We start from the raw sequence: 25,407 nt of genomic DNA on the forward strand, positions 1-25,407 counted from the left end.
TAAGGCCCACAGAGAACCCTCCTAACTGTTGAAATGATGAAGCTAGGTATGGAGATCTATCAGTTATTGGTTTGGGAATTTTTTTTTTTTTTTTTGTAACTCATACCTTTGTAGCATAACTGCAGATTCTTTCACATCTGGTATTTCAAGTCAGCTTTTAAATAATGAAGACATTTTAAAACCAAAACTTGCCTAAACATTTGCAGGGTTCACACAAACTTCTTCCACCTACAAGTACCTACCATATTTTGGAAGGCAATATTAACCTTACTTAGGAGGGTGCTCTGAAAAAATTATTTCTTTTTTTTTTGACAATGAAATAGTGATTTGCCTTATATATGGTGATTGAATCAAAGTAGCCTTCAGGCACAGGTATGTTGGAGTAGGCAGCAGTTCCTGTGGAACTATGAGACAAAACCGAGCAGTTGTACACATTCAACTTGCTGTAATTGGAGGAAATATGACAAATGTTGCTTATGAGCAAAATTAGCTCAGCTTTTCCTTTAAATTTGTTACATCTTTTTTACACAGAGGAAGTAGAGGAACACACAAAACAATACTAGTGAACTTCTTTATTGCCTACCTTTGCTGAATGTAAAGAGCATGAAGGAGAAAAAGTATAGTGTGAAAAGGGTAGTAGAGGAGTATGGAAAGGAGGGCAGAAGGAGATGCAGAAAAACGCTGGGGTTTCCAGCCTAAAAAAGTTTTTTTTTGTTTTTGTGCTTTTAGTTTGTGAGCTACATGTGCACACAGATTGTATCCTGTTTGCTTGCAGTGACTGCCGGCAGTGTCACCAGGATGGGCACCTGGACCATGTAAGTGCCGATGCCTTTGCAGGGGAAGGTGGTCGTGTGTTTTGTGGACTAAAGGAGCAGTCTTGGTCTTTAGTCTCACATGCTGCCAGTTATCAAAGCACTTGAGTTGCTTATTGACAGGCAAAGGACCTGTGTGACTTCAGAATACACTTCAAAGAGTGAGGTGAACTTAAATGCTGATATATTCACAATGCTTTTTGAACTCTTGCTGAAAAAATCTGTGGGATGTGTACAACCTCCAAATTAAAAAAAAAATCATGTATCTTATATAAAAGTTTCTTTGCAAAAGCTGGTGTGGAATGTTGAGCTGTTGACTGTATTGCATCCCTGGGCAAATGTTCTCTTATCCTCATGCTTCCTGCAGTCTGAGGCAAAACTGCCTATTTTCTTATCTTCTCACAGCACAGTAGATACAGAATACTGACATTGTAGGATGTTTTTTTAAAAGAATTTTTTTTTTGTGAACTGAAGGAAAAATACAGTGATAAATTTTTTGATAGTTTGATAAAACTTCTTTTTTTAGTGAAATGTTAGATCGTTAAAGATTCGTATTTATCTTGAGAAAAGCTTAATGCCCTATTATCTGTTGCTATTTCCTCAGAGCTATTTGAATTACTGATTTTAAAGTTGTATTGAAAATGAATGTGTACCTGATTCATGTAGTGCTAAGTTGTGATGTGTTCCCTCAGGATACTTACCACCACCACTGGAGGGAGGGAAACCTTTCTTCAAGTGCTCGCTGCGAATTTTGCAAAAAAACCTGTGGGTCTTCTGAGGTGCTCTCTGGCATGAGATGTGAATGGTGTGGCATCCTGGTATGTTGTGCTGCTGCATGTGTTTGTGGTAACCACATATATATAGGCACGTGCTTATTTGAACACTTGATATAAACATAATTTATTTGCACACTGTATAAATATGTTTTTTATACACTTTGTAAATACACTTAATCTATACAGTTATTTATTTGAATATATTTTTTGTGTTAGATGGGACATCTGATTTTTTAAATCCTCCTCATAGTAATTTTAATTAACAACTCTCAAAGTCACAGTGAAGCTTTGTGTAAATCCAGTGGAATTTAAAAGGGCCTAATCATTATAGATCTGTGGTTAGAAGCTTGCAGGCACTTTCTGTGTTGAATCAGAATTTATTTCAAATCATGAATTCTGCAAGGACAAAGACTTACCATTCTCATATGTTTGCTGTTATTTCAGCATAGAATAGGTCTTAGCCTGTGTGGTTGGGGATTTTTAAGCTGTCAATACCAGTTTCTGTGTTTTTCCATTCACATGACACATGTTTATTTCCCGTGCAAGCTGATGGCACCCTTCAATAATAATTCTGGAAACCACAGCTTTTCACACACTGATCAACAGTGTTTAGTGCAGATAACAATTAGTCCATCCACTTAATGCCACTTCATATCAAAATATGGTGGAAGAAAGTAGCAGTAGATGAGTTGGGAACTGAAAGTATATGTAAGAAATCATTAATTTGCTACTTAAGGCTAGATGAGGTACTCCATGTAGTAATGATTTAAAATAAAACTCTAGAGGTTATTCAGTATTTCAGGTATGATTTCAATGATTTTTTTTTAATATTGTGGGGTTTGTATTTTAATCTGAGACATAATTTCTGAGGTGGGAGGGACTGTATTTGAGAACAGTCTAAGAAATGTAACATGCTGTGTGGCCATACATACAAAGGTATGCATATTCAGTAAAGGCAGAAGATTTGCAACAGTGCAAAGGCAGAAACTATCCAGTCACCTTTTGGAATAAAACTGAAAACAGTCTTACCTCAGAGTCTGCGAGTGTGTACAGCTATATAAGAGGATACTGCTCTTTTCAAGCTGTTCAATATAACCTGTGCACCTTTTCCGTTTCCCCCAGTAAATATCCACAGAGTGGAGTATCAGAGTTTGAGACCAAAACTTTAAAGTTCTCCGTGTAGCTGTATAAAAACCTTTTGCTTTTAACAGAACAGGTTAATGATCCTTGAAAGTTTCTTGACATATTGAGACTCCTTATTACTGGTAACACAAAACCTAAATTAAACAAATAAAAATCTAGAGTGGCAGATGGGCCATTCATTTAAGGAAGGTGATTTACAAAAGGTCTATATAATCCCTAACCTGAATTATACAATTTCAGTCATAGCTTGTTATGAATAAATTTACTTCCAGTGTGTATCACAAGTTCTTAACTAATGCTGTTGTTTATAGGCTCATGCTGCTTGCTGTGTAATTGTCCCACCAGAATGTACCTTTGGAAGATTAAGGAATATGATTCTTCCTCCAAGTTGTGTTCAGTTGTTTTCTCGCAACTTCAGCAAATTGCATTGTTTTCGGATATCGGAAAATTTGCAGACAGAATCAGGTAAAAATTTCAAAGTTGATTGCAACTAATTGATGAGTTTGTTTAACCTAGAGTCATCATTCAGTTAAGTATATTATTGCTACTTTTTATTGGCTTTTGTGGCAATACGGTAATTTCTTGCTATTTCTGGGAGAGGTTAGAGATATTTTAATGGATGCTGTGCAAAATGCAGAAACTTCTGTTTACTGGTGCAGGGCAATTTGTGCACTATCCTTGAAACAAAGAAAGCGAAAACTTAAAATCAAGAAAATTGTGATGTTAGTGTTATCATTGCTGGAAATACTTATTTCTTATTTCTTACGTCATGTGTACAGATACTTTTATTTGTCTCTTGGATTAAGCATCTGTCCTTTTTAAGATTTCTGTGCTGAAACAATACCATATGTCTAGGCAGGGTAATGTTCTGCTGCCATCTAGAGTGAATGTTTGTCTAACAGCTCTTTAGGAGCAAGAGTTTTTTTTAAGCCTGAGGTACATGGAAGTATTTTTTCATTTGTATTTTGATTATTACACACCTGTAAAACCTTTGTTTTGGTGCTTGAATGGAATAGGAAAGAAAATAAAAGGTAGGCAAAATACAGCTCATGAAAGTTTTTGCAACTGTGCTTTTTTCAACATGGCAGATTGCTCTTGAACTTTCTGCTCTGAGCTCAGGTCTTGTTTTGGTGAGGAGAGCTGATGATGAGCAAGACCCCTGTGTTCTGTGTGCAGAAGCTGTAGCAGAAGCCCTGCTACTGCGTGACCCAAGCTCTGCACAGCCCAGAACTCTCCAGTGACCTATCAAAGGCAGAGAGGAGCAGTTAAGTTGCTCTTGTGGCTTAGGTTTTTATAAACGAGTGTTTTTTCTTTTTAATGAATTTGCTTGCTAGTGGTAAAAGATGTAGTACAGCACCCACTTGAAGATCATGGAGTTCCTAATGCTTCCAACATAAGAAGTAACCAAAACACAGAGTCTGGGTGAGCTTAATTGTGCTGCAGGACTGTGAACTTTGATTCAGTTCTGTTGTTAGGTATTTCACAAGTGTCCCAAAAGTTTAAGGGATGATCAAGTTGATTATTATAACTAAGAGAAGTTAATCACAAACCTTTAAAATAGAGTCTTTGGTCCGACTTTTCTGATATTAACTAAGTTTCTCTCTTCAACAGTGGTGTGTTCTTTTAATATGTCAGACCTTCACATTTTTTTATTTTTAAACCACCTCTTAATAAAATTGAACATGGAGCACCTTAAGTGAAAGAATGCAAGCTACACAATTTTAGCTACACCTTCTAGTCTCTTCCTTCAGTATTTTAAGAGATGGAAGAAAAGGTTTTGTATTTCAGGACTTATGCTACATGCTAAGTATGGTATTTCATATTACACATAGTAGAGGTTTTTAAAGTAAGAATGGCATTTTTGCATTGCTTTAATGGAAAAGTTTGTTTGATCCTTTGAATTGAGAGAATGCAGCCATTAGCTTGTGGTCAGAAGCAGATACATAGGGATGGAGGAATATTCACTTACTTAATTTGGACCATTTCCAGTGCTTTATTGTGACATGAAGGGGAAAAAAAATTAATAAAATTCATCTTGTTTGGAAAGCCAGAATGCATTTTTATAGTCTTTAGCCTGCATATCACAGAGGTATGGTATAGCAACACTTTGAAAAATCTCATTTCTAACACAGGTTCTCTTTCCTGTGGCCTATGAGAATTTCTGCCCCTTGGGCTTAGCTCCCCATCATCCTAATGGGCAGCAGCCTCTCAGGATGGGGGCTCCACCCAGGGAGGAGAGCCCGAGCCATGGGGATGCTCCCCTTTCCTCCTGCTGCAGATCTGTCGCATACCTGTGATCTTGACAGCTGCCTCAGCAATTGACATCTTTTTTTTTCATGGTTAGTGAGCCACAGCTGTGGTTCAGCACAAGGCGTGGTGAGTAATATTTGTGGTGCAGCACCTTCCTTGCCCTCTGCGGTGCATAAAGTGTTTTGTTCTGGGTTTCCCTAGTTGACAGTGCTTTTTTGCATCTTGGTTTAGCACCCACATGCTGAATATGTCTGGTGTCTCCATGTGACTCCTTTTATACCATCCACATCCTGTTGAGCATTGCTTCAAGACCTGTTGCTGGATGTTTGCCATCCTCAGTCATCTGCTGAAGATCAGGTGTCTGCAGGTCACCACCAATAGCACTGGATACCATTGCTATATTCTCTTTTTCTTTGCTCAAATTCTTCCTCAAAGGCAGAGCCAAGAATTGTCTTGAACTAGTTCCCACATCATCCTGGGTCAAGGAAGCTCTAGCCTTTTAGTCCTTCTTGTTACCCATGTTTATAGAACAGACCTTTGCCTTCTTATGAAACCCCACTAGCTCCTGGTATGTGCTGAAAGTTACCAAGAATCCAGCAGCTCCCTGATACTCTCTTGGGATGTATTTGATGCTCCTCTGACAATGAAGCAGCTCAGGACAGCTGCCCCAGGAATTGCTGCTGCTTTTTCAGGAGAAAAGCATAGACTCTGGGTGGCAGATCTTGCTAAAGATTGTGTGGATGTTAGGGATGTTTCAGGGGAGCAAGGAACTCCCTTGTCAAAGGATAATTAGCACTTCTGTGTGATGGCAGGCTTATTAAGAAGTTCTCTTGACGTGGCATGCACAGAGGGTGTTCCTCTGTTGCCACAGCTGACAAAAGACATCACTTATAACACTGTGAAAAGACCAGTCTGAGGTTCAGAGAAGTATTGGCAGTTGCCTGGGTGAGTTGCCTGCTGCAGGCATAGGCATAGCTCGTCCCAAGCTGGTGGTTGGGAAGTGCCAGGTGATTTGTCCCATGCAGTGAATGAGCACAGCCATCATCGCTGATGTACTGGGGACCATTTGTCTGAAGCAGCTTTTGCCACTGTGTAAATGCCAAGTTTCATCACCAACATTCAGCAAACATCTCTGTGTTGGAAGAGACTTCTTTTAAACTCTTGAGCTACCAGGAGATGCAATGGTAGAGCAGTGTGGAGCCTCTTCCTCCAAATGAGTCCTATCATAACAAATTTCAAAGAAGTCGTTGAACTTCACTAGAATAGTTTCAAGATGCTGTTGGTGTAGATTTCCCTACTATTCAGACTGAAGGAGAAAGTGTAATAGAAGAAGTCAGCTTCTTCTCATCTAAACTGGGAAAGAAAAGGGTTGGGAGCAATCAGGAGCAGTAATTTCCTATTGTTATATTTACTGCTTCTTTTTTTTAAAAAAAAAACTTAATTATCTGGAATGAAATTCAAGAAGGCATTCAGCTTTCTCTTATTTCAAGGTGTTTCAAGACCATACTGTCTAAATTTCTCTCCAGTTTGAAATTTGATCTGTTTGTCTGTCAGCTATAACAGGGAAAATATCTCAACACACTTTTTATATTTTAAAAGCCGCAACTCAAAAGCATTGTTGTTGGTCTTCTTGTAGACACTTGAAGCATTACCCAAATATTCACTGAGTTACCTGGTGTCAAGTTTAGGACTGTTGCCCAGGACCTTCTTGACATGCTATGATTCTGCTTCTTGGAAGTTCTCCTGCTTTAGGATTTTGACTTCCCCACTACCTCTTTTGCTCTGAAGATCTGCATTTACTTGTTTTATTTTATACTTTCTTGCTTTGTGCTTTGTTTTCTTGCTTTCTCCCTCAGCTGCAAGGCATAATTTTTATAAAGGTGTTGCCTGGCTTATATCTTTCAGGAGCTTTGCCTGCATCCCAGTCAGGACTGACTGGGATTTTCAGTGGGTGTGAGTGTGAATACTGTTATTTGATGAGCACTTGCATTGCACTCTACTGCTACCCTCAGGGAAGGAAAATTGATCATGTTTGGATTTGCACTGGTCTTATATGGCCCTGAGTGTCAGAAATAAGAACACAGCAAGGATGTTCTGCACAGAAGCAAATGCAAAATGTTCACAGCATTTATTTCAATCTTTTTAGAATATCTTATGTATGGTTTTACAGGGGTGCATTATTTTCTGACATGTTAGCTCCTAGCTTTAGTGAGAGTGATGACCCTACTGTCAAAGTCCTCTTCCGGAGAGCAGCAGTTTCTTTCTCTTTGGGTGTCAGTAACTTTGTTTTCCAGTTGTGGAAATTACTTTTATAACACCAATATTTCTGACTGGAAGGCTGGATTGGTTTAAAAAAGTTAAAACTTAATGGAAACATCCATACTTTGGTGACAGTCAAACATCATGACTTCAGTAAAGAATGAAATGCAGTAGTTGCAATATTAAAACCAATACTATAAGGATCTCACGTATGCATTCACTGTAGCTACATGACAATGTAATTTTGTTTTTGTAATGCAGTTTTAATGCTATGAATTATTATCATAAAATAGGTAGAAAGAGAAAGTGTGCGTTTCTGACTGGTTCTTTTTGTGTTAGCTTGTTTGATGGAAGCTGTTCTCAAATGGCCAACACCTTCTCCTTCCATGCAAATTAACAAAAATCCTTTCTTAAAATGTCTGTCTTTTACAGATGAAGATGATGATGTTGATGGGTCAACACAAGGATCAACAAAAGATATCCAAATTTCAACCGATTCAAGTAAGCAAAATTTTAGTAAGGGATGAATAGTGACCCATTTCTTTATTCATATACTAATCTTTATTCATATAATCTTAACGTATATTGCCTTATGACAAAATATTAAATGGTTATTTTTCTAATGTTAGGTTTTAATTTCAGGTCCAAAGTTTTGGTCCAACATACTTATCCAGGGCTTTACAAATGTTTACTTGGTATTTCCATTGGTAGGTTGACATAAGTGTCAATCTGTTCATTATCTTGACAAACAGATCATTTCTCTCAGCTTGGTAATTGAAGAAAGAAAACATGGTGTTAATAATCCATAGATAAACTACAAATTTAGAGGGCAGACAGCAATGTCTTTTCAGAGTCTTTTGCTTCTGTGTTCTCTGGATCCAAATGTTGCTGAGGACATCAGGTGAATTTTTTTTGGCTTGGGCATGTTGCAGTAAACAAGACTGAGTTGGACTGGCTGTTTTTTATGCAGTTAAATTTTTCAGCATGTGGAGTTTTCTGGGGTTGGTAACAACCAAATTCTTGCTTTCTAGAAGATCAGATAAAACTGCAATTTAAGAGCTTCCCACCCCTAAATCCATATTAGTAAGTAGAATAACATGGTACATGCTACCTAATGAAACTGTGTGGATTGTTGCAAAAAAGGACATTTCAAATCAATAAATACTAATTTATTTTTTTTAGTCCTGAAGTTCTTGCAAAATTAAGAGGCTGATTGTGCAAGTGCTATTCGTAATTTTTAAAAATCAGCTCAATAAGTAGTTAAATCAGTTATAGAAGAGATCTCAAGCATCCTCTTGTTTCACTTTCTTAGTTCCTGAGTGACTTCAAGTTATGATCCGCCGCCATACTTCCTTATTATGGGAAAATGCACTAACTGCAGTTTGTCTAAACAACTTTGATTTTTCCAGTGTTTTAAGTGACTTAAGTGGTTGAGTGTGAGGGCTTCTACATTTCAACAATTAAGCGTATTTCCCTTATGACTGTCAAAAAGAGCAAATTATGTGTCCAGATATTTCAGCTGGATTCATTGGAAGCATTAGTAGATGCCAGTTCAGCTTTAGTTTAGCCTTCCCAAAAGAAGAAAAAAGATATGAAAATTCAGGGCAGAATACAAACTTTAATATGTCATTTTTTCAGGCCGTTTCTGGACTGAAGAAAGCAGCAGTAGATGGTATATTTTCAATGGTCATGTAAAGTGTCATTAGTTGTGTTTTAAAAAGAACAGTGTCATAAAATATTGCTCTTTTGTAACGCATTTTCACAAAACTTTGGAGTGTAGAGTGCAGTAACTTCACTGTGATTTAGAAAACTCAGCTAAAACCACACCCACAAAAAGAGTCAGAAATAGCATTTGCTGGTAAGACAGGACAGACTGTGGTGATGCAAACCAGGGCACAGCCATGCAGTACCAACCAGCAACTTCTTTAAATGTGACCAACTTCCTTTGTCTCCTTATCCTTCTATTTTCCCACACTACTTCTTTCCCAAATGGCTTTGATCTCTCGCTTTGATTCCTCTCCTCAAGTTCCCCTAACAACCCTTGTACCATCCCAGAAACCTTTTCACATGTATCTCATATATCCTTGCAAGCTGAGCGACCTCCTTGCTCAGCGAGGTGTGCTACAGAACTTCTGTGGACTCCTCTGGTGTGTGCCACCCCCAGATGATGGGATTGATGACCTCGGGTCAGCTCAGGACATGGCTTCTCTGATAACCTGCCTGGTAAAGTTATTGAGGGTCACCTGCCAGCTGTTGTGTGGCTGTGCCTCTGTGTCTGTGGGGAGTCATAAGCTGCTGAACTTAACATGACAATGACACGGTTTTAGGGGGCTGTACCACTCACCTATCTTGGGATAACACCATTTGTATAACGTGGGTCAAGAAGGAGCTGCTCACTGCTTCTGTGTGTTGACTCAGTACATCTGCCATGTCTTTGGCATGTTGGCATACTTTCCCTCAAGAGTGTCTGAACTCAATTACATTCCAGAATATTTAGCTTTTCTTAATTCCAGCTCTTTATGTTTTAGGGGTACATATTTCTAAAAACAATGAAAACAAGTCAGAACAATTTGAATAATATTGATGTGGAAAGACACACTTTTTGCACAGGAGAGAAGCCAGCAGAAAAGGATACCAAGTCTGTAGTTTAGTATTGTAAGACGATTTGAATTAGTAGTCTACATTCATTTCTGTTACTTTGCTAATGTAATGGACTTGTTGAGTGAAATGTAAAGTTAGAAGATCTAAGTCTTAATGTTAGTGGTTTAAATGTGTTAAATCAGCCACTATATTTAGCCTACCAAGATACTGAAACCAAAAGCATAAAATTAACATAAAAACAATCACACCGTTTCTGAGTTGATATATTTAACAGACATACAAGTGAGTTTGGCAAAGTACTCCCTCTGCACTGTGGGAGTCTCTCAGCACTCACTGGCTGCAAGTGAACTGTCTGATTCAGCATGTGTCCCTCTTCTGCAGGACAAAATTCAGCCATCAATGAAAACCCATTCTGGAGGAGGTGTTAGAGGAATTTGTCCACCAGAGAAATGGGAGCTGCACTGCTGTCAGCAAACAGATGTTTCATAGCATGTCCTTCCACAGCCTCTGTTTTGCCTTGCTCAGGTTACTGTTCATCTGCTGACTAAGAGATGAAATGGTTTTGTATTAGATAGACTCAAGTTGTTGGCTAAAGTTTGCTTATGTCTTGTCCCAAACCAGCTGACAGTGCAGAGGAGATCTCCACTGTAATTCTGCAAGCAGGAACAAACTGTTTTCCAGAAGAAGCAAGGACAGCATGTGGGGAGGGATTTTTCCCCTAAAGATACTTAAGAAAACTTTAAGCTTTCATAAAAAGGTTCAATGTGTTCTTCAGTAACTGCTTGCAGATAACTAAACATGTCATGTTCCTCAGCAGATGCTTGGAAAGGCTTTAAAAACTAAGAGGAGAAGGGTTAAGAGGTGGCTACCAGAATGGGAGGACAAGTATTAATACAGATTTGTGCTTCAAAGTTGTCTTGAAGCTAGGAGAGTTTCAGCTGCTTAGGAAAACAAGTTCAGAGAAGGCACACCCCTGCAAATGGCTCTCTTGGAAGAGAAAGAGCTAGGGAAAGAAGAAAGGAAAGAAAAGGAAGGGAAGGAAGGGTGGGAGGAAGGAATCTGGGATTCTGAAAGGCTCTCTTCAAGGACAGTAAAAGAAAAAATACATAATTCTTACATACATAAATGCCATTGTGTAGGTTATGAATCCTAATACTGAGATAAACCAAAATTTGGTAGTCCCCACTCTATGAAGTACCAGTAGAGAAGAAGAGCATAAAGCATGTAAATAACACTGGTTGTTTTGGGAAGAGTGGTTCTTGGTAAGCTGCGTTGCTAGAATTTAGTCTTTTAGAAGTAATTTTCACAAATACACTCAGTATAGGCCTTAAGCTTTCTTAGGTGACAAAACAATTCAGGACTGCATAATTTTCCTGTCTGTCACAAGCCACGTGTAAGTCTTTTCAGAAGCCATGTCCTGTCTGTGGGGATTTGGAAGTCAAAGGAAACACGAAATTTGGACTTATCCAATGCTGTTTTATCCTTTTCCCAGGAAAATTTGGTATCTTAGCCTATGAAATCAAATTCCACACTTTGGTAAATTATGCCTGGAGTTAACCTTTTGTAGTTACTTTCCCCTTGGAAAGGGTAAGGGTGAATAACAGGTTATTTTCAGGTCAGTATCCCATGGTAAGAAAAGAAATGATGTGTTTTTCAGGAGGAAGTCCTGGTACTGTGTACTCTGATCCAACAGGAAAAGATAAAAGACATTTAGCAGTGATGTGCCAGTATTACAAAACAGGCAGTAACTCCTTTAAATACCACAACTTGATAAGTGCATCCGTTTCATATTAGCGAGGTGTTTTTTATGCGTATATATTATATGCTAAGTAGGGGTATGTAGACTTCACTTTGGTAGCTGGATCATTTTCTAATATTTAAAAATTGGAACAGGTGGACAGAAGAGCTTTACCTAATTTCAGAAGTGGTTGTAGTTGAGCTTCTTGCCAAGGCTAGTTAGACAAATCAGACTGGCATAAAACACCCCTTAATTTACATGTGTTGGATGTGCTCTTGATTCAGTGGAGAAATGTATTTCTGGATGACTAATTGCAGTATGTAGCTGCTTTTTCTTTTGTTAATGTGCTTCCAGAAGCTCATGGGCAAGCAAGCCATTTCTTGCTGGAGTGCAGTAAAAGTGTCCCCTGTGAGGAGGACAGTGACAAAATTATACGTGATTTTTCCGTGATAAAGTTGAGGAGGTTTTTTGTGTGATGGATACAGATTAGCAGCATTATGCTTATTTATCTAAGAAATAGGCTTAGAGCTTAGAACATTACTACTGGTCTGTAGATCTAAACTTGTTCTTGTAAACCAGTTTATTTTGAGAGTCAATCCAACTGTTCTTTGACTGTTCTTAAGACATGTAGAGCTCATAAAATATTCTCCAGTTACAATTGCTAGGGATTCTCTCAGGCCAAGTAGTATCTCATAAGAGCAGACTACAAAGGCACAGCAAATGAAAACAAGTACTAGAACTTGGAAGAATGTTTTTATTCTCAGATGGTTGTCTACTTTCTGGATTGCTAGAGAAAGCAGCAGAGATTTTGATAGTGTTATGAAAGTTCATACTCAGAACATCAGCTGTGCTGTCAGAAACCAGCGTTCACTTGTTTTCTCAAGTTGTGTTAGCTCTAAAGAAGGTCACCCAGGACACAGTGTGTCTTTTGGTTAACATTTGTCTCTGCTGTAGTTACCATGGAGATCACTCTGACAGAAATCTGTGTCTAAAAGAATTCCACTCATTCTGGCATAGATCCAGCAGAATTTAAAGGAGTAGGTCACTTTCTCATGTGTGTTATGGCCTCAATGCAATGGTTGTTGGACTTCAAGGGTACTTCAGAAGTAAAAGTTGATGATATTTATATCTTCCTTATATTGTAACTAAAAATAAATTGACAACAGACTCAACCACTATGATAGCTGGAAAACTGAAAATCCACAGTGATACTTCTTTTCATACTAACAAAAATAATTGAAAAGTTACAATGTATTTTACCAGGTTGGGTGTTGCTCTGAGCAACCTGATCTACTGAAAGATGTCCCTGTCAGGATTCTTGTACTCCATGATCCTGGAAGGCCACTTACAACCCGAACTATTTTATAATTCTGTGATTTTATTTATTCTGTTTCTGTCTGGTTTTCTTTGTACATCATCTGTTATACAGGCTTCTCTTGAAAGAGTGACAGCATGGCTGAGGTTGGAGGCAGTATGGAGGTTATCTAAGACAGCCTCCTGCTCAAGAAAGGTCACTCAGAGCAGTTTGTCATGTTCACTAAGGTTTTGAATATCATAATGCAATCATGGAATGGTTTGACTTAGAAAGGACCTCAAAGATCATCTAGCCCCAATCCCCCTGACATGGATAGGGACACCTGCCCCTAGACCAGTCAACATAGCCAATTTTGTCCCAGGAGAGACTAGGGTGACTTGGCAGTAGGATGGGAGGCTGTACTGGGGACTGCTTTGCTGTGCAGTGAGGTCTTCATGTTATGTAATGAGAATGTCCTTGCACACACATTCTGCCACTACCAGTGGAACTGATAATGAAGAAATATTCTTAAGAAGTGGACAAGTCTACACTGAAAAAGAAGTCCAAGCATAGCTGTCACATTTCAGAATAAGGAGAAATAACAATCATAAGAATTAAGGTATCATGGTTTTATTGAGGGTTGGAATCTCATTTTTAGAAGACTGCTTTCACACATAAGTGATAATCCTTTAGTTAATCCTTTAGATAACCCTTTAGTTCTCTGGTGTCTGCTTTTCATTGACGTTGGAGAGCATACAAGGAAGTCAAAGTAGGTGGATTAGTTTCAGGTGGTTCAAGAAAGCTAGCACTGAAGTGTCCTTGCTAAGTAGTTACACACTGTAGCCTTTCCTCATAATCTGCCACTACAGCATTGAGATACCCAGTGATGTGCATTTCTGCCTGGATTCTTGCTTGCTTTTTAATCAGTCATCAGTTAGAGGTGGTTTAGTGGTTTTCTTCCTCCGGTTCCAGTTCTCCTTTTTAATCCTTCTATGGTAAATAGCAATTGTCTAGTGTGCTTCATTGAACCTAAAAGCCAATATTATTTGAGAGCAAAAGGCTCTTTGTATTTTATTCTGTACTACAAAGTACTTCCAAGCTGTAAGGGAGGCGTGGAAGTAGGCTCCAGTATGTAACATATCTCCTTTACAATGTGCATTAACAGGCTGCATGATTAACGTGTTGTGTGAGCATTACAGCTGATATATGTGGCTTTCACTTAATATTTCTAACACTCCAAGAACTGCAAGTGATAGCTTCTGGTGGTTGTACTACTTGATGATGAATGCAGGTGTACAGATTTATTGTGAGATCAGACTGTAACACTGTGCTGTGCAATGGGTGACTTCTGTTAATCGCTCAGTCCTGCAGTAAAAAGGGCATATTCTGTCAGTGATAAATAGTTATGTCTGCTGTAAAGCATCAGCTCTGGGGAGTACCTGCAAGAACCTGCAAAAGTCAGCAGCTCATCAGGGTCTTCATAAAGATGTGATCAGGAGAGGACACAAAGTCTGTCTCAATGGGATCTCCTTTTTGGTTTGGATTGATTAGCTCGGTTTCCTTTCCAGAGGCAGTAAGGACGCATGTAATGCACTGGTAATATTAACTTTTTTTAGAGAGGTTTGTTCCTAAAACCTCTCAAAACCTGTTCTGTGAGAATGTTGTTGCACTTTGCTATTACTCTTAAAAACCTTGCTTAAGAGAGAGACTTTGTCATACAGCAGCCTGTACCTGAGCCGTAGCCCATCTTTGTGAAAGGTGAACCTGAAATCCTTCACTCTTCACCCTTTCACAGATGTCTGTGCAAAAATCTGCACTCAACAGTTTGAGCATGGACTTCATAAGGCTTTAGTGAAGTGAAACACAGCAAAAGGCTGAAGGTCTTAATTTGCTGTACCTTCTTTCTTCCAGTTTTTTTGTTGTCCCTGTGTTTTCCTCCCGTTTTCTGTACGCTTAACCAACTATTTTAAGGACTTTCTTTGGAAGCACTTGCTCAGAACTGGCAGTGCTCTGGGAGGTATTCTGAAGAGAGTGGCACTTTGTCTTGGTCTTCAGGTTGTTCAGCTTGTCAGTAATAAATGCATTCTTGAATGCTGGGGATGAAAAAGTCATAACATACAGAGTCTGGTTGTAACAGTTATATCAAAAGCCAGGATAAAATTCTGATTACTCATCCCTCTTTCCTCTCTGAATGTTCCCCTGTTTTAAACGAACTGTAACAAAACAAAATTTAAAATATTCAGCCTCAAAGCTTGTCCTATGACAAAGAATGTTCCCATGAAGAAATATTTCAGTGGGTTAAAAACACGGGGCTTTTGGGTTTTTTGATTCAAGGTGTGTGTTAATGAAATACAATTGTTTCCATTCAGGTAAACAAACACTAAAGATATTTGATGGGAATGACGCAGTGAAACGCAACCAATTTCGACTAATTTCAGTTCCAAGGATTGCAAAAAATGAAGAAGTTGTGGTAAGATACCCAGTGAGAGTCAATTTTCCAGTGTGATACACATATTACAATAGTAAAAAGCTAAGTTTTAGAAATGTAACTGAACAATAACAACAAAAATCTGTGAATGGGCTATAATACTGCAACGTAATTTGACTTATTCAGGTAGCGCTTCTATTTTAGAGCATCTGAGGAAACGGTGGCTTACATATCTGTAGCACAATGGCAACCACAGTATCACATGTTCACATGTTAATGTGTCATTCTGCTTCCTGGTGTTACTCTGAAGCCTGATTTTACTGATACAAGCAATAGAGGATGACCAGCTCCTTAGGTCTTGCTCCTTTTCTGTAGTAGAGGTTTGGTATTTATCCTGGACAGCCACCAATATTGCACTTGATTTAATCAGCTTTGGACACTAAAGCTTGTTATAGTTATCTCCATCCCTTGGCTGTGAAAATAATCAATTATTGATCACATACTGGCCCCTCTCTAGCTTTTCCAGTGTTCGATCTGGGATGGAAAAATTACTTTGTACTAAATCAAGTGTACTGTACAGATCTTTATTTACTGGGCTAGGCAGAGACCCCATGCTGTGCGAGATAAGTCCCAGAGGGGGAATAGGGTGGTTCACAATAAAATTGTGCATGGTGAGGTCTCAGAGTCGTACAGACTTGGCAAAGAATTCTGAAGAATGTATTACATCAGAATTTTGACAATATAAAGCTCTAAAGATCGTTAGGATTTCTTTATCTTGATACTGTGCTCAAAATCAAAAGAGTTTTGCAAAAGGTTTGTAGTGTTCTGCATGTCAAAGATCTTTAAGAAAAACTATGTACAGGACTGAAAACTCTTTTATTTAGGAGTGCTACTTGGCTTTCAAGCACATTTTACCAGGCTGGCACTTTTAATACCAGAGGAGAGAAACACAAGTTCTTACAAGTGAACTGTACTGACTGCAGCATCTGTGCTAGCCGAGGTGCTGCAGGGATGGGCCCATTATGGGTGTAAAACTTCTGTGTGCATCTCGCAAAGATAGCCCTTCCCTTGCCTCTTCACAGGTGTGTGGGTTCAGGGCAGTTTTGTGGCTGAGAAGCTCTCTAATTTTGGCATCCCTTAGTGCAAGAAGACTGAGTAGGCAGAGTTGTGTTCAAACAAGTGTAATTTACCATTTTCCTTGTGGACTAAATTTTATATGCATGAATGTAGATTTATTTGACCTGGATTTTTACATTTGGTCTTAAAATGACTATTACTTGCCAAAAATAATTGTGTTCAAATACATGGATATCTCAAGCTTTCTTTTCTCATGTTCAGTGAAATTTGTTTTCAAAACTTCAGTCTTGTTTTGATTTTTTTGCCATTGCTGTGTATACACTCCTCTGAGGTTAGAACATGCATTCAATGTTCATTTCATAAATCAGGTATTTATAATGTCTGTGGCTGTATAGGTATTAATGGTGTCTTTTCAAGTAAATGTTAATTTATCTTGCTGTGTTTTAGGAGGCTGCTTTGAGGGCGTACTACATAAATGATGACCAGCAGGAGTATGAGCTTCAGACCTTTACACAGCAGGTGCTGCTCTCTGATGATGTTATCAACAGGAATGATGCTGCAGAGGACAGCAACTTGGGCTCAGTATTCCGAGAATCTGTTCCTGAAGCCTGGATCATCAGAGCCAAACCAAAGGATGAAGAAGTGATCAGAATTTATCCTGCCTGGCTAAAGTGAGTATTTTCCTTCTTGATCACAAGGTTATTTTGCTTGGCTACATTTGTCCTCTGTAGTCTAACTCTGTTTGCTGTAATTATTGAAGCTGGAGAACTCTAACAGAGAGTGCAGTTTCTTTCTCTGTTTCAGGATTTTTCTGAATGGGTAGTGTGCATAACATTCATTACCATGCCTGGAAACCCTTGGGTTTCTTTACATGTGTGGAACATACAGTGCAACTTGTGCAGTTCTCTTATCATGTGTTTGGTTAGAAAGATACAACTTTACATTTACTACATCTGTAAACAAATGATAACATACACATCACTTGAAAAATTGGTGGATTTTTTTGAAGAAATGTGAAGTAGGAAGAACTACAGTGCAACTTCCCATGTGAGATGAGGAAGAAAAAAAAATATTAAAAAAAACAACCAAAAAAACCCAACAGCTATACAATTTACCAGAGACAGTATGACCTTTAAGCATATTTAGTAGTGGAAACAAAATGGTCTGGACCTACTAATTTCTGAAGACTTGCGGGATAAAATTTAACCATGTGTTCATTTTGCTGTTGTAACTGCGTTGGCAAGTTTTATGAAAAACTTGCAGCTTATCTTTCTGATTATGAAGAAGCTAAACTTTAGTACTACAACTGTAATTAGCAGTTCCTTGAGATGAAAGTGTTTTCTTATCTGTGGCACTGATACCACATCTGCCATGAGTCTCAGTGAACAACTTTCTTCAACTAAGGCAAATATGTTTGAGAAAATGCTACACTTAGTTTAAAAAGGTACACACGGGATAGATCCTAAAATAAGTATTTTTCTCCTTAGGGTGGGAATGGCATATGTTTCTCTACGAGTAAATAAGGATAGCACTGTGCAGTCTGTGATCAAAGAAGTGCTCCCACTACTTGGAAGGCAGGTAAGTGAAAGATCTTAATCACATCCATATACCACCTGAGTGACCCTGAAAGTATGTATTTTTCTCTTCAGAAAAATTACAGTCCCTTAATTCGCAGTTATTGTAAATGTCGTTAGCATTTGGTAGATGATCTATTTTGACTGGCATGCTGCTAAAAGTTTAACACAATCTTCAGGGTAGGTAGGCACTGCTGACTGATATTCAACTTGCCACTGACCCAGTCTCTGAGATCTTATTCCACAGGGCTGCTCTCCAGCTCTCATCCGCCAGTTTGTATTTTTAACCAGGATTATCCCGTCCCAGCTTGAGAATCTGGCAGTAGCTCTTGTTAAAAATTTCATATGGTTGGTGGTTGCCCAGTTCTCTAGCACATCTGCATCTCCCCATAAGGGTCCCCTACCTTTGAGAGTGTCCATAGTTCCTCCTAGCTTAGTATCATCAGGAAACTCACAGTGCATTTGATTTCTTCATCCAGACAATTTATGAGAACATTAAAGAGCACTGCAGAAATTTTCTTCCTAGCGTGGTAAGCAGCATCTCTGTAGTCTCCAAGGGATGCAAGGAAGAACTCAAAGTTGAAACAGCACCCACGTTCCTTACTGTCTGGATTGCTTCTCACATCACTGGAAAATTCTAGATACATCTTGTAATCATGTAGATGCTTTGTGTGAAAGATAGTCTCTTTTCAATCTGCCTGTCCTTCTTAGGGTTGGTGCCAAAACAGCATGACATTCAGGAAACATGTTAGTAGACTTTGCTAGCATGCCAAGCCATTGGCAGGCCCAACCTCCCCAGTGTGGAGACACAAAGCTGTAGTGTGCACATTTCAGTCAGCACCTGGGGCTTGTGAGCACACCAGCAGATCAGCACAGTTCCACTGCTCCAGGGCACAGCACAGTCACAGAGGGTGACTGCTGTCCTTTGTGGTTATTCACAGGGCACATAAGAACATGCTTGTGACTAGCTCTCTGCAGTTAGTGATGATCATAGATTTGTCTAGGTGTATCCAGCTGTGTAAAACATGCAGCTTGTTTTGGCTACAGCATACTTCCAGGATTTGTTGTCAGTCCATTTCCTCAAGTGCTCTGGACCTTTTAACAAAATAGGAATGACCATGTCCAAAGTTTTGTCTCATCTGAAAAAAGCAGCTGTCAGACAGTATAGTTGGAAATTCCATTAGGGAAAGATCTTCACACCTCTGTATTTGGGCAGCTAGATATATGCTGTAAGAGACTTAATTCTTTCGCTCAATTGCAATTTCTCCAGTAGTGCTAATTTTTAAATGCTCTACTTGTTTCTCTGTATAAATATGCGCATACAGGAAATCTCTTTTTTATATCCAGAATTTGCTTGTGCTCCAAGTTGTTTTCATCAAGTATCAGGCAAAGCACATGTAGGGAGTTGAGGCTTTTAACAGCCCCATCTTGCTTTATGTGTCATGCTAATTCATGACATATAAAGCAAGATCATTTGTCTCTTGAGTCTCAAGGCCAAAATGTGAAACCCTTCCTCCGAATGTCCTTCAATCCTGACTGTTGTATGTTTGCAGTGTTTCAGTCATTGTTGTAAATGGTACGGCTCTTGGCTGTGCCAGCTCTTCTGGTCCAGCTGCAAAAGGGACTTCAGTGGTCCCTGGCAATAGCTTGGAGAAGAACTTTTGTCCATCAGAGTTGGAGTGTCCCAGGAGGTGGGGAATGGTCAGTCTGCTTTTGCCAAGCTGGCTCCTGGGCAATCTTCTCCAAGAGCAGGCTCATTCCCAGTCCTGCATGCTTTCTCTGGAAGGACACTCAGGAAATACTCCAGATGAGCTAGCTGCTCGTCACTGAAGCTTTGCTGTACAGGGGTCCCTTCACAATGTGGCTGTGAGAATGCCAATGTTTTTAGGAGTGTGGGAGCACGATGCTGTGAGTGTATAAAATAAAGATTATTCTTGTCTTCGAAGGAGTTGGTTGGAGGAAGAACATCATGGTTGATTTTAAAAGATTTAATTTTTTAAAAATGCTTAATTTTCTGTGCTGTGTTATACACTATGGACAGGATATAACACACAATAATGTAACATCTGGCAAAATTATGTCTGTCAGAAACTGAATTTACATGCGGTATCTTTTGGCAGACGGAGTGCCTCCAGAATTTCAGATTGGTGGAAGTGCTTATGGGCAGTAAGCAAGGTAAGTGAAGGAGCACTGGCCAAAGACACATCTGATATCTGTGGGTTTTTTCCCCGTTCTAGCAGTCACAGTTCATGTTCTACAATAAAAAACACAAATGAGAATAAACTTCATGGTGATGTTGAAATACTGAATCAGAAGTGGTGCTGATTCTTTTCAGTCCTGTGTGTCCTATGGCAATAAGGTTCCCCTTCATTATTACATAAAAACTCATTTGTAGTTTCTGGTGGGTATTGATACTTTTGCCCTATTTTGAGGAACTATGTTTAACTGACATAATTTTCTTAATTGCAGTTATTTATTAAAGATTAATTCTAAAGTTCAAATGGCTTCTTTCCTCCTGACACAGCCCCTGAAGAAGAGTAAGTTTGAGCCCTAAGACAGTCCCAGAAATATGTTTGTGTGTTAGGAAGAATAGAAATCTGCAATTCTAGCATTGCTCAAGTGTTTTGTGATCCTGCACGAGCTAGGCTGGTGTTCTCCAGGTTAACATCCCTTTGTGCTTCAGTATTTGTAAGGTTGCATGGAGAAATAAAGACCTTGAAGTAGTCTAATGCTCTGACCACAGCTGAATAAATATCTTGGTAGTTCACATACTGTCTTGATGCTTTGCTTTATTTGCAAGCATTATTGGGAAGTTGTTTCATAAGGCTATTGTAGCTTTGTGAATGTCATAACCTTGGGTGGTTTCTGGTGCTCTGTTTTAAAGCATCATTTGCAACCTTACATTCACTGGAAGTTGTCAGAATTGTTTTAATTGTTGATTAAAACAATTGTTTTAATATTTTGATAAAACACAGAAGTTGGGTTTTTTTGTACTTGTTAGGAAATACAGTTTGAAAGTCTTATGTCAAACTGTTAGATTATTACCAAAGTACTGCTTGTCTTTTGAGGGATTCAGGCTATTTCTGCCCTTTTTTAAAGGAGGGTGGTATTTAAGAACTCTGGAAAGAGTCGAACTCTTCCAAGCACCTATGTGTTTTTATTGTTGAATAAGATGTAGCTCATGTCTGCGTGATCCTTTATGAGAAAATTAGTTGTATGCAGAGCTGTACTTTTCCCCTAATTTTTCTTCTTTTTGTTTTTGTGTAGTTGAGCCTGATAATAATTTACATGCTTTCTAACATGATGAATGTTCTTGCCCTCTCCAGTTCAGCGCATGGTCTTGGACAATCAGGAACCAATTCTTAACAGACTCAAGGACATAAGAAAGGTAAATCTGAAAAAGAAACATGATTTTTTTTTTGTTTCAGCAAATATGGAGTCCCCTTTCTTACAGAAAAAGTGAGTCATTGGTTACCCCCTAAGCAGGCTCAAGGGTAGAGAAGCTAAGTGCTTGAACTGAAGTTTGTTTCTGTTTCTGATATTCTCTAAGCATAGAGGACATGATTGCTAAGTGCAGAACTATTTTGGATTTTGCCTCACAATATCTTTTTGCCAAATGTCATATCATTTATTTTCCTTTATTTTGGTAGACTTCAATACGTCAGATGAATCAAACAAGATTTTACATTGTGGAAAACAGTAAATCCATTGTACAAGTAAATTTATTTGTTGGTGGCCTTCCACCTCAGCTTTCCCCGGAAGAATACACAAATATTCTCAAGGAAGAATTAGCTATCAAAAGTAAGTAAACAGAACAAAATTTAATAGCATCAATATAATTCTAACCTCTTCTGGCCCGATTTAAAAAAATCATTCTGCCTTTTACTCTCACATGGGCTTTTTTAATAATTTTAACATGCGCACAGTTGTAGGAGAGATGTGACAGCTTATTATTTACAGAATAATAATTATGTTACTCTAGTTATAAGTGACTACACCTTTTCTTTTTTCTTTTTGTTATGTTTGTATAAAAAGGCATCACTTTTTAGAAGAATTGTGTATACCTTAAACTATGTACAGAATATCTCTTGCCTTTTTTAACCTCTGACAGTTTTTGTCTGGGCTGTTCTCCATGTTAGTCATGAGCTCTGTGCCCCATCATGGAGAACTATGAGCAGTGTGTGCACACACATATGGACAAACACTCAGGAAAAAGAATTTATTTTTCTTTTTCAAAGAAGTGTAATTGAATTTTCATAATAATACTCCTTAAACCAATACTTTCTATAAACAGTGTCAGGAATGTGTCATACTTTTTTGTTGCAGGAAACAAAGCATTTTTCACAATCTTTTATGTCACTTCAAGAGGAATTAAACTTGAAGTGCCAGAAAGAATTCTTAGTCACCTTTTATGAAAATCAGTTTAGCTGTTCTTACTTGCAAAGTAAACATGCGAAGAAAAGTGTTAGCTGGAGGTTCTCCATGTATTTGTATAACTTTTAATATTTATTTATATTATATTTATGTAACTTCTTAAAATACTTTAAATATTTACTCTAAATGTACCCAAGGTTTTATGTGTTTATATTTTTACCCTTTGCAGCAAATGTAGTATCTGTGAGTCATGTTTATCAAGCACAAGGTAAGCATTAAAATTTTTGGTCTTGCAAACAATGTCTATGTTCAAAACTGCAGTCTAATACTAGAGGCTGGAAGCTCAGAGTGTGTTAGTCTTACTGCATAAGCAAAAAGCCCTTCAGGTAAAACATAACACATTGTATTTATGAAGAACAGTGGATTAGTGTTACCTTATTAAAAAAAAGTTAAAATGTTGGCTGCATGCCTTGTGTACCAGAAGGCGGTAAGATTTCATCATAAAAATTAGTTTTGAAGTTGCACTTCAACTGAATAAACTAACACAACAGAACTGTTAAAAATTGTTCAAGTGAAGGATTTTTAGTCTCTTTGACTTTGAGAATACTAAAATTTGGTGCTGCTTTTGGACTCAGTGGGACTGTTTCATAGTCGCTGTTTCCTAGCAGTGTTAAGAGCTATAGTTCAATGGCTGAAAGTTGAAGAAAATAAATACATTCATCCTTTGAGCTGTTTCTTTGCTTTTGCTGTATGAATTTTATTTCAGCAAGGTCGGAGAAGCCATGAGGCTTCTGACAGCTGGAGCAGCAGTGGCTCTGGGCAGCTTTAGTGCAGTGGTCAGGTGGAGATCGGCATTTGGTAAAAACTTAAAGTGTGGAATTTTTTCTTCTCTATGTTTAGGTGTCTGTAGTTGAGATGTTTCACATCCTTTGGCAGGCTTATCTTCCACTGTCTGCTAAATGGGTCTTTCTATAGCATGCTTTTGAAGACTGATGCGTGCTTCCTTTGGGTTATTTGCTGTCTCCACATGACTAATTGATACTGATTGATTTTGATCTTTGCATAGGAAAAGCTGTAAAGCTTTCAGATGTACCTTCTTCTTTCCATATTTGTCAGTGGCCAATACTTGGTTTTGTGATACTCGTCCCATGTCACAGCATCATTATACCAAATTTACATGCATGTGCTTTTTAGATGTTTCTGCTTGTATGTGATTTTTATTGCCACTTTCTTCTTATGTTTGTATTTTTGTAGTTCTCCTAATTTCCTAACTCTCCTGTTTTGTCACAGCCAGGTTATGTTACCAGCCTACATCTCATGTACTGTCCATTTTGCATTTTTTTCCTACCCTGCCCTGTTTTCCTCCTCACCAAATATCTTACTTTACATTAACTTGTCAGTATTTATTTTGTTATTTCTCTTTTGTCTTCCCTTCTTACCCAGCTTCTCCATTCAGAACCTAAGCCAACATAAAGATCTAAACTTGATTATCAGCCCGAATATTTGCTTGCAGTAATTCTTACTGAGATATTGTTAATGAACAGAACTACTGGATTTTTAATAATTGGATACCAAATGAAACCTGATACCTCTGTCACTTGTACACAATGAGAACAGAATGTTAGTAATGATGAAGAGTATGCAAATAGGCCCTACCCCTGAAGCTCAAAGGAAATCTTTAAATATGCATTAGTTCTGTGCTGCAGTTCTTGTCTTTAAGTTGCTTTGCTTTTACAAATATCTGAGGGTAGGAAGGTTTGAAAACATAACGACACAATTCAGCTGATAACAAACGACCGCAGAATAAGTTTTGCTGAATAACGGCCTCAGTAAACTGAGTAGACTTTTGCTGTAATATGAGTCTTATTTTCTAATAATAATAATAGATAATATCAAAAGTATTTCTTTAAAAGTGTTTCTAATGCCTCTTTACAGGTGCTGTTGTACTCCAAATTTCATGTTTTTCTGAAGCTGAAAGAATATATATGCTAGTTAAAGATACTGTTGTCAATGACAAGCCTCTGAATGCTGTGGTGATTCCTGCAGTAATGGTAAGAGACAGGTTTGAATTTAAAAATGTCTTTAAAAGAAAAAATCTACGGCCTTAAAACTCTTTCTGGTAGAACTAAATGAAAATACGTTTTATTCAAATAGGCCATGTGACAAAAAAAACCAACCTACTTCAGAGCCTGTACTTCATGTATGTGATATATTCAGTGAGTTAAGTAATTTGTCCTGTTATTGTTCAACTGTAAATCTACAGCTGCCTAACTGTACAACTATAAAGAAGAGGAAAACAAATTTTCTTTCTCTTTTGTTTCTTTCAACAATCAAAATGTTAAATGGAGTTTCAGTTTCAGCTGGTATGTCTTAAAATGCTTACAAACTTTGGTATGGGAGCTAAATGTGTTTCCTCATTAACTGTAAGGTAAAACACTTCTGCTTAATTTCACAGTGATATTATCTTCATTTCCCCCATTCTGTAGCAGAGGCAATTTGACCTTGTTTACCCCTTGAGTATCTCAGAAGAACATAGTCTTCTGAAAGAGTTAGTCCGAGAGTCCTTTCACAAATTCAGGCCTGACTCTGATTTATTCTTGTTGTTACTAATCACTTTCATGTGAATCAGTTTGTTTAATAATAGGTTTCATGTTAATAAAGTGAGTCAATATGAGAAGAGGAAAATTATTAACTGAGTGAAGTGATATTTTTAACCAGGATTATGTAGGTTCTGTCCAAAAAAGAGTGTTGCCCTAGTTGCACAACACCTCAGCAGAAAGTATCTTGCAATTACTATCTTTCTGGAACTGCATTATGGCAAGCAAAGTGTGAGTCCTGGTTTGACTTCTTGGAACATCACAGAAGGCCAAAAAAATCACGTTTTTAGTGGGAATTATGAAACAACTTTATATAGGAGGGTATCAAGTTCAGTGGCCATAGTTGCTTACTCGCATACCTGCTTTCACTGTTTAAAAATGAGTCCTACACTTGTCAAGACTTTCTGAAGGCAAAATTATGGTTTTTATATGGGTAGGTACTAGTGGTAGTGCTCACATGCAACTGGCAAAATCAAAAGTTACA

General features: G+C 38.2%; 1 protein-coding gene across 1 annotated transcript in view; it reads left to right on the top strand.

The window, feature by feature from the left end:
* DGKQ (diacylglycerol kinase theta) overlaps nucleotides 1-25,407 on the top strand; it is an 87,905-nt gene that overhangs the window by 36,110 nt on the left and 26,388 nt on the right. The window contains exons 4-15 of the mRNA XM_030968714.1: nucleotides 730-815; nucleotides 1,505-1,630; nucleotides 3,043-3,196; nucleotides 7,673-7,741; nucleotides 15,243-15,343; nucleotides 16,826-17,049; nucleotides 17,866-17,956; nucleotides 20,073-20,127; nucleotides 21,279-21,340; nucleotides 21,603-21,753; nucleotides 22,556-22,594; nucleotides 24,262-24,377. Of these exons, the coding sequence (XP_030824574.1) occupies nucleotides 730-815; nucleotides 1,505-1,630; nucleotides 3,043-3,196; nucleotides 7,673-7,741; nucleotides 15,243-15,343; nucleotides 16,826-17,049; nucleotides 17,866-17,956; nucleotides 20,073-20,127; nucleotides 21,279-21,340; nucleotides 21,603-21,753; nucleotides 22,556-22,594; nucleotides 24,262-24,377 (1,274 nt within the window). The remainder of the gene's footprint in view (nucleotides 1-729; nucleotides 816-1,504; nucleotides 1,631-3,042; nucleotides 3,197-7,672; nucleotides 7,742-15,242; nucleotides 15,344-16,825; nucleotides 17,050-17,865; nucleotides 17,957-20,072; nucleotides 20,128-21,278; nucleotides 21,341-21,602; nucleotides 21,754-22,555; nucleotides 22,595-24,261; nucleotides 24,378-25,407) is intronic.

Source organism: Camarhynchus parvulus, chromosome Z, assembly GCF_901933205.1.
Source record: "Camarhynchus parvulus chromosome Z, STF_HiC, whole genome shotgun sequence".
Classification (NCBI taxonomy): domain Eukaryota; kingdom Metazoa; phylum Chordata; class Aves; order Passeriformes; family Thraupidae; genus Camarhynchus; species Camarhynchus parvulus.